This window comes from Pseudophryne corroboree, chromosome 12 (genome assembly GCF_028390025.1).
Source record: "Pseudophryne corroboree isolate aPseCor3 chromosome 12, aPseCor3.hap2, whole genome shotgun sequence".
Lineage (NCBI taxonomy): Eukaryota > Metazoa > Chordata > Amphibia > Anura > Myobatrachidae > Pseudophryne > Pseudophryne corroboree.
In genome coordinates, this window is record NC_086455.1 from 83,412,542 (window position 1) to 83,428,562 (window position 16,021).

Sequence of the window (16,021 nt, forward strand, 5' to 3'; positions counted from 1 at the left end):
GCAGGATTCTTAAACAAATTTACTGCTCGGCAACTCTTCTGAACTCTGGTGGTATAATCGCCTTAAATAAAGTAATCCCCAAGCTTCCATTTGGTGTATTCCAGAGTCAGAACAGCTCTTTAGCAGTAACCGAAATGCTGGAAAAGGAGGATGCAGGACTGTTCTCTCCTAATCCCAAAGTGCGTGGGATGACCAGTCTGGATCGTGATGCTTTCACTAAAACTATACAAGTTCCTGTTATGAAAGTAAAGAAAGAAATTATTAATAAAGTCATGAAAAGTCTCAAACACAGGCTGATCTGCAGGCCACAGCTAAAGAGAATAATTGATGACCCAAATGATGGCGATCACAAAAGTGTAATACTGGACCCGTTTATAGTTACGTCAGAGGACTCGTTTGATGAACGCGATCGTGAAGTTTTCAAACAGTTTGAGATCAGCCCCCAGGTTAATCACATTGATCTGCAACTTACTTATGAACAGTTTAAGACTGAAGAGATCTTGCAGGCAGTCTTACCTCAAGGTCAAGACGTCACCTCCAGTTTCAGCCGCGTCGGCCACATCGCTCACATGAATCTTCGGGATCATCAACTTCCTTACAAGAATTTGATTGGTATGTATTGTTTCATGACAATATGTAAATAAACGTCTCTGTAACCGTGATATCAGATTGTACACTAAAGCCACGCTATTGTGTCTGAGTACTATGACTGCAATCTATAGTGACTGGAAATGAAACCTAATAAAATACTGAGGCGTAGCAGTATGTCTGATATAACTTGTGGTCTCACGTGTAAGCTGAACTGCAGCAGGTGGCTCTGCTGGGTCATATAACCTCTCTATATAATAAGAGCACCCTATATTGTAACACCAATTGAATATTCTAAAGTTGAAAATACGATTCTCACTTTACATCACAATTTGTATGGCTGGAGAGTGTCGTCCTGTATTCAGGTATAGGATATATTGTCAGACGACCATGTGTAATAAATTACATGTACACTTACAGAAATCTCCTTAATGCCGACTGACATGAGTAAACAGTTATCCAGCATTAAGTGATCATCTATTTCTATACAGGTCATTGTACAAAGGTGAAGAAAATACGAGATTACGAAAAGCCTTACGTACTAGACTACTGATCTGTCGTGCTTTGTGTACTGCTTAGTTGTATAGTTTCTTATAGACCCATGTTTACCCGCCACCCATTTATGCATAGGGATCGATGATTTCATTTCATATAAAAAAAAATGTTAGGGTAAACGGGCTAATGCAGATTGATTAATACCCGAGTAACGTAAGGGCAAGCAAACGTTAGGGCGTGTGAGCACCTGCAGGTAGGGACACAGACGCACATGCAGCTCGTATCATTTGCTGGTAGTCGGAAGCATGTGCAGACACAGTAACAGTTCCCACCCGCCAGTCACCACTGTATGCTCCTGCAAGCTTCAGCCTACCCTTACCCCTGTTATCTGTCTCACTTTGTAACCCAGTATGGCACTGCAAATACTTATAAATGAAAGATGGTAATGATAATACTGGATGGTGGTCATTACTGTCACCAGAAGTAGCAAACTGCTTGGGATTGTTTTTTTCTCTGACGTCCTAGTGGATGCTGGGACTCCGTAAGGACCATGGGGAATAGCGGCTCCGCAGGAGACAGGGCACAAGAATAAAAGCTTTAGGATCAGGTGGTGTGCACTGGCTCCTCCCCCTATGACCCTCCTCCAAGCCCCAGTTAGATTTTTGTGCCCGAACGAGAAGGGTGCAGGCTAGGTGGCTCTCCTGAGCTGCTTAGAATAAAAGTATATTTTAGGTTTTTTTATTTTCAGTGAGTCCTGCTGGCAACAGGCTCACTGCATCGTGGGACTAAGGGGAGAAGAAACGGACTCACCTGCGTGCAGAGTGGATCGGGTTTCTTAGGCTACTGGACATTAGCTCCAGAGGGACGATCACAGGTTCAGCCTGGATGGGTCCCGGAGCCGCGCCGCCGGCCCCCTTACAGAGCCAGAAGAGCGAAGAGGTCCGGTGAAATCGGCGGCAGAAGACGATCCTGTCTTCAGACTAAGGTAGCGCACAGCACCGCAGCTGTGCGCCATTGCTCTCAGCACACTTCACACTCCGGTCACTGAGGGTGCAGGGCGCTGGGGGGGAGCGCTCTGAGACGCAATATAACAGATAATACCTTAGGTTGGCTAAAGAATACATCACATATAGCTCTTGGGCTATATGGATGTATTTTAACCCCTGCCATTTTTTACAGAAAAAGCGGGAGATAAGGACGTCGTGAAGGGGCGGAGCCTATCTCCTCAGCACACAAGCGCCATTTTCCCTCACAGCTCCGCTGGAAGGACGGCTCCCTGACTCTCCCCTGCAGACTTGCTACTGAATCAGGGTAAAAAAGAGAAGGGGGGGCACTATTGGCAGCTAAAAACTATACAGCAGCTATAAGGGAATAACACTTATATAAGGTTATCCCTGTATATATATATATATATATAGCGCTTGGTGTGTGCTGGCAGACTCTCCCTCTGTCTCTCCAAAGGGCTTGTGGGGTCCTGTCCTCTATCAGAGCATTCCCGGTGTGTGTGCTGTGTGTCGGTACGTGTGTGTCGACATGTATGAGGAGGAAAATGATGTGGAGGCGGAGCAATTGCCTGGGTTAGTGATGTCACCTCCTAGGGAGTCGACACCTGACTGGATGATCGTATTTAAAGAATTAAGTGATAATGTCAGCACTTTGCAAAGAACGGTTGATGACATGAGACAGCCGGCAAATCAATTAGTGCCTGTCCAGGCGTCTCAGACACCGTCAGGGGCCCTAAAACGCCCGTTACCTCAGTGGGTCGACACAGACCCAGACACAGATACTGAGTCTAGTGTCGACGGTGAGGAGACAAACGTAATGTCCAGTAGGGCCACACGTTACATGATCACGGCAATGAAGGAAGCATTGAACATTTCTGACACTACAAGTACCACAAAGAAGGGTATTATGTGGGGTGTGAAAAAACTACCAATAGTTTTCCCTGAGTCAGATGAGTTAAATGAGGTGTGTGATAAAGCGTGGGTTTCCCCCGACAAAAAACTGCTAATTTCTAAAAAATTATTGGCACTATATCCTTTCCCGTTAGAGGTTAGGACACGTTGGGAAACACCCCCTAGGGTAGATAAGGCGCTCACACGTTTATCAAAACAAGTAGCGTTACCGTCTCCTGATACGGCCACCCTCAAAGAACCAGCAGATAGAAGGCTGGAAAATATTCTTAAAAGTATATACACACATACTGGTGTTATACTGCGACCAGCAATCGCTTCAGCCTGGATGTGCAGTGCTGGCGTCGCGTGGTCGGATTCCCTGACTGAAAATATTGATACCCTGGATAGGGACAATATACTGTTAACTATAGAGCATTTGAAGGATGCATTACTATATATGCGTGATGCACAGAGGGATATTTGCACCCTGGCATCAAGAGTAAGTGCTATGTCCATTTCTGCCAGAAGAGCGTTATGGACGCGACAGTGGTCAGGAGATGCGGATTCCAAACGACATATGGAAGTATTGCCGTATAAAGGGGAGGAGTTATTTGGGGCTGGTCTATCGGACCTGGTGGCCACGGCAACGGCTGGAAAATCCACCTTTTTACCCCAGGTCACTTCACATCAGCAGAAAAAGACACCGTCTTTTCAAACTCAGTCCTTTCGTTCCCATAAGTACAAGCGAGCTAAAGGCCATTCCTTCCTGCCCCGGGGCAGAGGAAGGGGAAAAAGACTGCACCATGCAGCCGCTTCCCAGGAGCAGAAGCCCTCCCCTGCTTCTGCCAAGTCTTCAGCATGACGCTGGGGCTTTACAAGCAGACTCAGACATGGTGGGGGCCCGTCTCAAGAATTTCAACGCGCAGTGGGCTCACTCGCAAGTGGACCCCTGGATTCTACAGGTGGTATCGCAGGGGTACAAACTGGAATTCGAGGCGTTTCCCCCTCGCCGGTTCCTGAAGTCTGCTCTACCAAAGTCTCCCTCCGACAGGGAGGCAGTTTTGGAAGCCATTCACAAGCTGTATTCCCAGCAGGTGATAATCAAGGTACCCCTCCTACAACAGGGAAAGGGGTATTATTCCACGCTGTTTGTGGTACCGAAGCCGGACGGCTCGGTGAGACCAATTTTAAATCTGAAATCCCTGAACACTTACATAAAGAGGTTCAAATTCAAGATGGAATCACTCAGAGCGGTGATAGCAAACCTGGAAGAAGGGGACTATATGGTGTCTCTGGACATCAAGGATGCTTATCTCCACGTCCCAATCTACCCGTCTCACCAAGGGTACCTCAGGTTTGTAGTACAAAACTGTCATTATCAGTTTCAGACGCTGCCGTTTGGGTTGTCCACGGCACCTCGGGTCTTTACCAAGGTAATGGCCGAAATGATGATTCTTCTTCGAAGAAAAGGCATCTTAATTATCCCTTACTTGGACGATCTCCTGATAAGGGCAAGGTCCAGGGAACAGTTAGAAGTCGGAGTAGCACTATCTCAGGTAGTGTTACGTCAGCACGGGTGGATCCTAAATATTCCAAAATCGCAGCTGATTCCAACGACACGTCTACTGTTCCTAGGAATGATTCTGGACACAGTCCAGAAAAAGGTGTTTCTCCCGGAGGAGAAGGCCAGGGAGTTATCCGAGCTAGTCAGGAACCTCCTAAAACCAGGCCAGGTGTCAGTGCATCAGTGCACGAGGGTCCTGGGAAAAATGGTGGCTTCTTACGAAGCAATTCCATTCGGAAGATTCCATGCAAGAACGTTTCAGTGGGATCTACTGGACAAATGGTCCGGATCGCATCTTCAGATGCATCAGCGGATAACCCTGTCGACAAGGACAAGGGTGTCTCTTCTGTGGTGGCTGCAGAGTGCTCATCTACTAGAGGGCCGCAGATTTGGCATTCAGGATTGGGTCCTGGTGACCACGGACGCCAGCCTGAGAGGCTGGGGGGCAGTCACACAGGGAAAAAATTTCCAGGGCTTGTGGTCAAGCATGGAAACATCTCTTCATATAAACATTCTGGAACTAAGGGCCATTTACAATGCCCTAAGTCAAGCGAAACCCCTGCTTCAGGGTCAGGCGGTATTGATCCAATCGGACAACATCACGTCAGTCGCCCACGTAAACAGACAGGGCGGCACGAGAAGCAGGAGGGCAATGGCAGAAGCTGCAAGGATTCTTCGCTGGGCGGAAAATCATGTGATAGCTCTGTCAGCAGTGTTCATTCCGGGAGTGGACAACTGGGAAGCAGACTTCCTCAGCAGACACGACCTTCACCCGGGAGAGTGGGGACTTCACCCAGAAGTCTTCCACCTGATTGTAAACCGTTGGGAAAAACCAAAGGTGGACATGATGGCGTCACGTCTAAACAAAAAACTAGACAGATATTGCGCCAGGTCAAGGGACCCTCAGGCAATAGCGGTGGACGCTCTGGTGACACCGTGGGTGTACCAGTCAGTGTATGTGTTCCCTCCTCTGCCTCTCATACCAAAAGTACTGAGAATCATAAGAAGGAGAGGAGTAAGAACGATACTCGTGGTTCCGGATTGGCCAAGAAGGACTTGGTACCCGGAACTTCAAGAGATGCTCACGGAAGACCCGTGGCCTCTACCTCTAAGAAAGGACCTGCTCCAGCAGGGGCCTTGTCTGTTCCAAGACTTACCGCGGCTGCGTTTGACGGCATGGCGGTTGAACGCCGGATCCTGAAGGAAAAAGGCATTCCAGATGAAGTCATCCCTACCCTGGTCAAAGCCAGGAAGGATGTAACCGCAAAACATCACCGCATTTGGCGAAAATATGTTGCGTGGTGTGAGGCCAAGAAGGCCCCTACAGAGGAATTTCAACTGGGTCGTTTCCTCCATTTCCTGCAAACAGGACTGTCTATGGGCCTAAAATTAGGGTCCATTAAGGTTCAAATTTCGGCCCTGTCGATTTTCTTCCAGAAAGAACTGGCTTCAGTACCTGAAGTTCAGACATTTGTAAAAGGGGTACTGCATATACAACCTCCTTTTGTGCCTCCAGTGGCACCTTGGGATCTCAATGTTGTTTTGAGGTTCCTTAAGTCACATTGGTTTGAACCACTCACCACTGTGGACTTAAAATATCTCACATGGAAGGTGACGATGCTGTTAGCCCTGGCTTCAGCCAGGCGTGTGTCAGAATTGGCGGCTTTATCATATAAAAGCCCTTACTTAATTTTTCATTCTGACAGGGCAGAATTGAGGACTCGTCCTCAATTTCTCCCTAAGGTGGTTTCTGCTTTTCACATGAACCAACCTATTGTGGTGCCTGCGGCTACTAGGGACTTGGAGGACTCCAAGTTACTTGACGTTGTCAGGGCCCTGAAAATATATGTTTCCAGGACGGCTGGAGTAAGAAAGTCTGACTCGCTGTTTATCCTGTATGCACCCAACAAGCTGGGTGCTCCTGCTTCTAAGCAGACTATTGCTCGTTGGATTTGTAGTACAATTCAGCTTGCACATTCTGTGGCAGGCCTGCCACAGCCAAAATCTGTAAAAGCCCATTCCACAAGGAAAGTGGGCTCATCTTGGGCGGCTGCCCGAGGGGTCTCGGCTTTACAACTTTGCCGAGCAGCTACTTGGTCAGGGGCAAACACGTTTGCTAAATTCTACAAATTTGATACCCTGGCTGAGGAGGACCTGGAGTTCTCTCATTCGGTGCTGCAGAGTCATCCGCACTCTCCCGCCCGTTTGGGAGCTTTGGTATAATCCCCATGGTCCTTACGGAGTCCCAGCATCCACTAGGACGTCAGAGAAAATAAGATTTTACTTACCGATAAATCTATTTCTCGTAGTCCGTAGTGGATGCTGGGCGCCCATCCCAAGTGCGGATTGTCTGCAATACTTGTATATAGTTATTGTTAACTAAATCGGGTTATTGTTGTTGTGAGCCATCTTTTCAGAGGCTCCTTCGTTGTTATCATACTGTTAACTGGGTTCAGATCACAAGTTGTACGGTGTGATTGGTGTGGCTGGTATGAGTCTTACCCGGGATTCAATATCCTTCCTGATTATGTACGCTCGTCCGGGCACAGTATCCTAACTGAGGCTTGGAGGAGGGTCATAGGGGGAGGAGCCAGTGCACACCACCTGATCCTAAAGCTTTTATTCTTGTGCCCTGTCTCCTGCGGAGCCGCTATTCCCCATGGTCCTTACGGAGTCCCAGCATCCACTACGGACTACGAGAAATAGATTTATCGGTAAGTAAAATCTTATTTTTTTCCCAGAATGCACCACTGACAGTGATGGGTGCTTTTATTCATATATTATGCTCCTCAGTGCGTATTGTAGCAAAATAAAACATTTTCTTACATGAAACAGATATGCCTCTGCTGTATTGTAGAGGGTTTTGAAGTCCTAATGATGCCTGAAAGCAATTTGTATATAAACGCTTGTGTATGACTTATGCCTGACATCATCCAGGTACATACGCTAATGGTGCAACCTACTGTATATGCATTTTGTGATGTGTATGCCTGTGGGACAAATAAAGTTGTATTATTTTATCTTAAGTCCTTTCCATTGTGGCCCAGGAAGGTTGCTGTTCAGTGTATTTGCCATGTTGGCCTATATGGTATATACAGATGTCTTCATACTTCTTTGCTGTAGTCACACCAAACAGCCCCTCTTGGCACGCCAAGTCATGTGAGAATCTTCTAACGTTAACCGTCTCTGTTGCTTCTTTTTGCCCTAGTCGCATTGCGTAGTATCTTATTTTTTCAATCCCAAATACCAGAATCGAAAAAAGGAGGCGGTATTGGCTTCACTAATTGTAGCAGATAATCAAATGTCATATCAAATTCTTCAGCACGGTCTCTTTGTGCATCCTATTAGCATTGTATCTAAAGCCCAGTGTACACTAGCCGAGCCCCCGCCGATATTGACGATGGCGGGGTGCCGGCCTCACCAAGTGCATACACTCTTTTGCCGATGCCAGCGGGGAAGGAAGTGACAGATGCGGCATGGCTGTCGTTAATGAGGACCTCCCTCGTCTGTACATGTTCAGACAAGGGAGGGGTTGTTAACGATGCGCGGGAGCGTGCATCGTTAACAACATTGGGGTGTATTCAATAACGACTGGAATAGGTCGAAAGGGGTTCCAACCTATTCAATAGGGGCACATTTTTTCCGACAAGTCGGGAAACCCGACTTGTCGGAATACCCACCAATCCACCTGCTGTTGTCGGAAACGGGGCCAAATCCGACAGGTTTTGGCCCCCTTTCCGACAAACTCAATCCGACTTGAAAACAAGTCTGATTGAGGTGAGGAGACGGGGAGCGGTGCAGCGGGCTACGGGGATGAGAAATACCTTGACGGCCGTCCCCCGGCCAAGCAGCTCTCCCTGTAGTGCCTCCCACGCTGCCAGCGCCGGCTGCCTCATGCCGACACTCGGATTTGGCCGCTCTTTGAATAGGGGTTGTCGGGTCCATACCGACAACTGCATGTCGGAATGGAGCCGACTCTTATTAAATATACCCCATTGAGTGTACACACTGGACGAGAGGGCCCTACTGAGCAAGATCTTTTACTTTCTCGCCTAGTGTGTATGTGTAGCAAAAAAAAAAATGCCCGACGTTAGAATGCACAGGACCTGGCGGCTCACTCAGGCATCTCACGCTGCATGGCATATTGAGGCTGGATGTATGAGGACACATCTGTAGAGCTTTGTTCCCTCCATTACTTCTAGCGTTCTAGTCTGCACAGATTCAAGTGTAAACCATATAATCCATATCCTTCGGTCCAAACTGTGACTGGCTATATTATTTGTTACACAGAGAATTACGTGAGAGGCAATTACTTCTGGACGGAAACCTGGAAGCTGGATACCATACCAAGTATTTTGTAGATCTAAATTGAGTTCTGGTTATACAAGATTGGGGACAGACTACAATTCCCAGCCTGTGAGTGCACATTAGAGAAGCTCATTAGTGTCTGATCCAAATCTTTTAAAACTAGTTATGTAGGGCTTTCTATAACTGCATCATCTCCAATATGTGTCTCCTCATATACATCTGCCCACTCTCCTAGTCTGGGTCAACCTGCATCTGTATGCAGCCATGTTTACCCACACGGTAACATGTTATCCAAACACATTATCCTTCTCCAGTTTTTATATACAGTTATACAGTTTTCATATATACACCCACTAGCCACTATATTAGGTAACATAGTAATGGAGGTTGAAAAGAGGCAAAATACCCATCGCGTTCAACCTGTTTATTGAATTAAGTTGAGATGATTTTAATATTCCTGCAGAAGAATGTTTTAGGACTAGTTAACAACTACAATCATGTTACACCCGGATTAACAACTTCAATATTTTAAATGTTGTAGCCTTGGATATCCTTTTCAATCAGAAATTCATCCAATCCCCTTTTAAATGCATTTATAGTAGAGATGTGCACCGGAAATTTTTCAGGTTTTGGTTCCGAGGCCGTGTTTTGGATTCGGACACGTTTTGCCAAAACCTCCCTGAAATTTTTTTGTCGGATTCGGGTGTGTTTTGGATTCGGGTGTTTTTTTACAAAAAACCCTCAAAAACAGCTTAAATCATAGAATTTGGGGGTCATTTTGATCCCATAGTATTATTAACCTCAATAACCATAATTTACACTCATTTTCAGTCTATTCTGAAGACCTCACAATATTATTTTTAGTCCTAAAATTTGCACCGAGGTCGCTGGATGGCTAAGCTAAGCGACACAAGTGGCCGACACAAACACCTGGCCCATCTAGGAGTGGCACTGCAGTGTCAGGCAGGATGGCACTTCAAAAAAATAGTCCCCAAACAGCACATGATGCAAAGAAAAAAAAGAGGCGCACCAAGGTCGCTGAGAGACTAAGCTAAGCGACACAAGTGGCCGACACAAACACCTGGCCCATCTAGGAGTGGCACTGCAGTGTCAGACAGGATGGCACTTCAAAAAAATTGTCCCCAAACAGCACATGATGCAAAGAAAAAAAGAGGCGCACCAAGGTCGCTGTGTGACTAAGCTAAGCGACACAAGTGGCCGACACAAACACCTGGCCCATCTAGGAGTGGCACTGCAGTGTCAGACAGGATGGCACTTAAAAAAATAGTCCCCAAACAGCACATGATGCAAAGAAAAATGAAAGAAAAAAAAGGTGCAAGATGGAATTGTCCTTGGGCCCTCCCACCCACCCTTATGTTGTATAAACAGGACATGCACACTTTAACGAACCCATCATTTCAGCGACAGGGTCTGCCACACGACTGTGACTGAAATGACTGGTTGGTTTGGGCCCCCACCAAAAAAAAAGCAATCAATCTCTCCTTGCACAAACTGGCTCTACAGAGGCAAGATGTCCACCTCATCATCATCCTCCGATTCCTCACCCCTTTCACTGTGTACATCCCCCTCCTCACAGATTATTAATTCGTCCCCACAGGAATCCACCATCTCAGATCCCTGTGTACTTTCTGGAGGCAATTGCTGGTGAATGTCTCCACGGAGGAATTGATTATAATTCTTTTTGATGAACATTATCTTCTCCACATTTTCTGGAAGTAACCTCGGACGCCGATTGCTGACAAGGTGAGCGGCTGCACTAAACACTTTCGGAGTACACACTGGAGGGAGGGCAACTTAGGTAAAATAAAGCCAGTTTGTGCAAGGGCCTCCAAATTGCCTCTTTTTCCTGCCAGTATACGTACGGACTGTCTGACGTGCCTACTTGGATGCAGTCACTCATATAATCCTCCACCATTCTTTCAATGGTGACAGAATCATATGCAGTGACAGTAGACAACATGTCAGTAATCGTTGGCAGGTCCTTCAGTCCGGACCAGATGTCAGCACTCGCTCCAGACTGCTCTGCATCACCGCCAGCGGGTGGGCTCGGAATTCTTAGCCTTTTCCTCGCACCCCCAGTTGCGGGAGAATGTGAAGGAGGAGCTGTTGACGGGTCACGTTCCGCTTGACTTGACAATTTTATCACCAGTAGATCTTTGAACCTCTGCAGACTTGTGTCTGCTGGAAAGAGAGATACAACGTAGGTTTTAAATCTAGGATCGAGCACGGTGGCCAAAATGTAGTGCTCTGATTTCAACAGACTGACCACCCGTGAATCCTGGTTAAGTGAATTAAGGGCTCCATCCACAAGTCCCACATGCCTAGCGGAATCGCTCTGTTTTAGCTCCTCCTTCAATGTCTCCAGCTTCTTCTGCAAAAGCCTGATGAGGGGAATGACCTGACTCAGGCTGGCAGTGTCTGAACTAACTTCACGTGTGGCAAGTTCAAAGGGTTGCAGAACCTTGCACAACGTTGAAATCATTCTCCACTGTGCTTGAGTCAGGTGCATTCCCCCTCCTTTGCCTATATCGTGGGCAGATGTATAGGCTTGAATGGCCTTTTGCTGCTCCTCCATCCTCTGAAGCATATAGAGGGTAGAATTCCACCTCGTTACCACCTCTTGCTTCAGATGATGGCAGGGCAGGTTCAGGACTGTTTGCTGGTGCTCCGTGGCTGAGTGCCGAAAGTGGTCCGCAATTCTTCGGGCCACCGACAGCATCTCTTGCACGCCCCTGTCGTTTTTTAAATAATTCTGCACCACCAAATTCAATGTATGTGCAAAACATGGGACGTGCTGGAATTTGCCCAGATGTAATGCACGCACAATATTGGTGGTGTTGTCCGATGTCACAAATCCCCAGGAGAGTCCAATTGGGGTAAGCCATTCTGCGATGATGTTCCTCAGTTTCTGTAAGAGGTTGTCAGCTGTGTGCCTCTTATGGAAAGCGGTGATACAAAGCGTAGCCTGCCTAGGAACGAGTTGGCGTTTGCGAGATGCTGCTACTGGTGCCGCCGCTGCTGTTCTTGCTGCGGGAGGCAATACATCTACCCAGTGGGCTGTCACAGTCATATAGTCCTGAGTCTGCCCTGCTCCACTTGTCCACATGTCCGTGGTTAAGTGGACATTGGGTACAACTGCATTTTTTAGGACACTGGTGACTCTTTTTCTGACATCTGTGTACATTTTCGGTATCGCCTGCCTAGAGAAATGGAACCTAGATGGTATTTGGTACCGGGGACACAGTACCTCAATCAAGTCTCTAGTTGCCTGTGAATTAACGGTGGATACCGGACACACGTTTCTCACCACCCAGGCTGACAAGACCTGAGTTATCCGCTTTGCAGCAGGATGACTGCTGTGATATTTCATCTTCCTCGCAAAGGACTGTTGGACAGTCAATTGCTTACTGGAAGTAGTACAAGTGGTCTTTCGACTTCCCCTCTGGGATGACGATCGACTCCCAGCAGCAACAACAGCAGCAGTAGGCGTTACACTCAAGGATGCATCCGAGGAATCCCAGGCAGGAGAGGACTCATCAGACTTGCCAGTGACATGGCCTGCAGGACTATTGGCTTTCCTGTGTAAGGTGGAAATTGACACTGAGGGAGTTGGTGGTGTGGTTTGCAGGAGCTTGGTTACAAGAGGAAGGGATTTAGTGGTCAGTGGACTGCTTCCGCTGTCATCCAAAGTTTTTGAACTTGTCACTGACTTCTGATGAATGCGGTCCAGGTGACGTATAAGGGAGGATGTATCTAGGTGGTTAACGTCCTTACCCCTACTTATTACAGCTTGACAAAGGCAAAACACGGCTTGACACCTGTTGTCCGCATTTGTGTTGAAATAATTCCACACCGAAGAGGTGAATTTTTTTTGTATTTTGACCAGGCATGTCAATGGCCATATTCGTCCCACGGACAACAAGTGTCTCCCCGGGTGCCTGACTTAAACAAACCACCTCACCATCAGAATCCTCCTTGTCAATTTCCTCCCCAGCGCCAGCAACACCCATATCCTCATCCTGGTGTACTTCAACAGTGACATCTTCAATTTGACTATCAGGAACTGGACTGCGGGTGCTCCTTCCAGCACTTGCAAGGGGCGTGCAAATGGTGGAAGGCGCAAGCTCTTCCCGTCCAGTGTTGGGAAGGTCAGGCATCGCAACCAACACAATTGGGACTCTCCTTGGGGATTTGTGATTTAGAAGAACGCACAGTTCTTTGCTGTGCTTTTGCCAGCTTAAGTCTTTTCATTTTTCTAGCGAGAGGATGAGTGCTTCCATCCTCATGTGAATCTGAACCACTAGCCATGAACATAGGCCAGGGCCTCAGCCGTTCCTTGCCACTCCGTGTCGTAAATGGCATATTGGCAAGTTTACGCTTCTCATCAAACGCTTTCAATTTAGATTTTTGGGTCATTTTACTGAACTTTTGTTTTTTGGATTTTACATGCTCTCTACTATGACATTGGGCATCGGCCTTGGCAGACGACGTTGATGGCATTTCATCGTCTCGGCCATGACTAGTGGCAGCAGCTTCAGCACGAGGTGGAAGTGGATCTTGATCTTTCCCTATTTTAACCTCCACATTTTTGTTCTCCATTTTTTAATGTGTGGAATTATATGCCAGTATCAATAGCAATGGCCTACTACTATATATACTGCGCACAACTGAAATGCACCACAGGTATGGATGGATAGTATACTTGACGACACAGAGGTAGGTAGAGCAGTGGCCTTCCGTACCGTACTGCTATATATACTGGTGGTCACTGTGTCAGCAAACTGCAAAACTAAAATGCACCACAGGTATAGAATCTAGATGGATAGTATACTTGACGACACAGAGGTAGGTAGAGCAGTGGCCTTCCGTACCGTACTGCTATATATACTGGTGATCCCCAGTCCCCACAATAAAGCAGTGTGAGCACAGATATATGCAGCACACTGAGCACAGATATGGAGCGTTTTTCAGGCAGAGAACGGATAAAACTGGTGGCCACTGATCAGCAAAACTCTGCACTGTACTCCTCCTATATAATACAGCTGCTCCCTAGTCCCCACAATTAAGCAATAAGCACAAATATTTGCAGCAACATTAATAAACTGAGAGGACGCCAGCCACGTCCTCTCCCTAACATTTCCAATGCACGAGTGAAAATGTCGGCAACGCGCGGCTCCTTATATAGAATACGAATCTCACGAGAATCCGACTGCGGGATGATGACGTTCGGGCGCGCTCGGGTTAACCGAGCCATACGGGAGAATCCGAGTATGCCTCGGACCCGTGTAAAATGGGTGAAGTTCGGGGGGGTTCGGTTTCCGAGGAACCGAACCCGCTCATCACTAATTTATAGTGTCCACCATTACCACCTTCCCTGGCAAGGAATTCCAAATCCTTATTGCCCCAACAGTGAAGACCCCTTTCCTCCGTTGCGTGCGGAATTTTCTCTCCTCCAGCCTCAACGAGTACCCACGTGTCCTAAACAGAGTTCTTTTAATAAATAATTCCTCTGATAACTCTTTGTAGTTCCCCTTTACATATTTGAAGATATTAATAATGTCTCCTCCTAGACACCTCTTTTCCAGCGTATACATGTTCAATCTAGTAAGCCTTTCCTCGTAATCCAGTCCCTCTAACTCTTTAATCAATTTAGTAGCTCGCCTTTGAACCTCTCTCTAGTTCACCGATATCTTTTTTTATACAGTGGTGCCCAAAACTGAACACAATATTCCAGGTGCGGACGTACCAATGATTTGTACAGCGGCAGAATTACATCCTCGTCCCTTGTCTCAATTCCCCGTTTTATGTATGCTAACACCTTACTTGCCTTCTTTACTGCGCTTTGACATTGTATACGGTTATTACGTTTATTATCAATGAGTACCCCCAAATCCTTTTCCAAAACGGTTACCCCTAGACTTTCCCCATTTAATATGTAGGATGCAAGTTTGTTTTTAGTCCCAAAATGCATAACCTTGCATTTTTCTATATTTTCCATTTAGACGCCCATATTTCAAGTTTATATAAGTCATTCTGCAGAGACTTAACATCCTTTCCTGAATTAATTACCCTACACAGTTTAATATCATCAGCAAAGATTGACACTGTGGCCAATATTTAATAAGAATTCGAGTTTGTCCGTTTTGTGTTTTTTTTTCTAAGTCCCAATCCGGGAATTCACTAAGCACCAATCACGGCAGTGTTTGGACTATTCGTAATGGTTTGATTTGCAAAGTTCCGAAATACGAATGAATAGACCATCGGTCAAACACAGCTGTTATTTCATACAATACGGGCATTCACTATTCATTCGTATTTGGGTGTTAGTTTCTGAGTGCTCAAGTGCGGGTCTGTTTTTTTTCGATTCGTTAAAAAAAGCAGCAAAAAAATAGACCTGCTTTTTCCAGTCGAGTTTGGATAACCATGCACGGATCTGTGAGATCTGTGCATGGTTATCTATGTAAAAGGGTCTGTTTAGTGTAAAAACGGAAAAAAATATTGCGTGGGGTCCCCCCTCCTAAGCATAACCAGCCTCGGGCTCTTTGAGCCGGTCCTGGTTGAAAAAATATGGGGGGGAAAATGACAGGGGTTCCCCCATATTTAATCAACCAGCACCGGGCTCTGCGCCTGGTCCTGGTTCCAAAAATACGGGGGACAAAAAGCGTAGGGGTCCCCCGTATTTTTGAGACCAGCACCGGGCTCCACTAGCCAGGTACATAATGCCACAGCCGGGGGACACTTTTATACTGGTCCCTGCGGCCGTGGCATTACATACCCAACTAGTCACCCCTGCCTTAAATCAAGGGGTCCCCCCCTCCAGCCACCGAAGGGCCAGGGGTGAAGCCTGAGGCTGTCCCCCCCCCCCCCCATCCAAGGGCGGCGGATGGGGGGCTGATAGCCTTTTGAAAAAATGTGAATATTGTTTTTAGTAGCAGTACTACAAGTCCCAGCAAGCCTCCCCCGCAAGCTGGTACTTGGAGAACCACAAATACCAGCATGCGGTGGAAAACCGGGCCCGCTGGTACCTGTAGTAGTACTACTACTAAAAAAATACCCCCAAAAAAACAGGACACACACACCGTGAAAGTATAAGTTTATTACATACATGCACACCTCCATACATACATACTTACCTATGTTGCCACGAGGC

At 46.9% G+C, this 16,021-nt stretch overlaps 1 protein-coding gene across 4 annotated transcripts in view; it reads left to right on the top strand.

Moving 5' to 3' along the window:
- TRMT5 (tRNA methyltransferase 5) overlaps positions 1-16,021 on the top strand; it is a 66,741-nt gene that overhangs the window by 2,941 nt on the left and 47,779 nt on the right. For all 4 annotated transcript variants that reach the window (XM_063947705.1, XM_063947706.1, XM_063947704.1 and 1 more), the window contains exon 2: positions 5-612. In XM_063947705.1, coding sequence (XP_063803775.1) covers positions 5-612 — 608 coding nt within the window. The remainder of the gene's footprint in view (positions 1-4; positions 613-16,021) is intronic.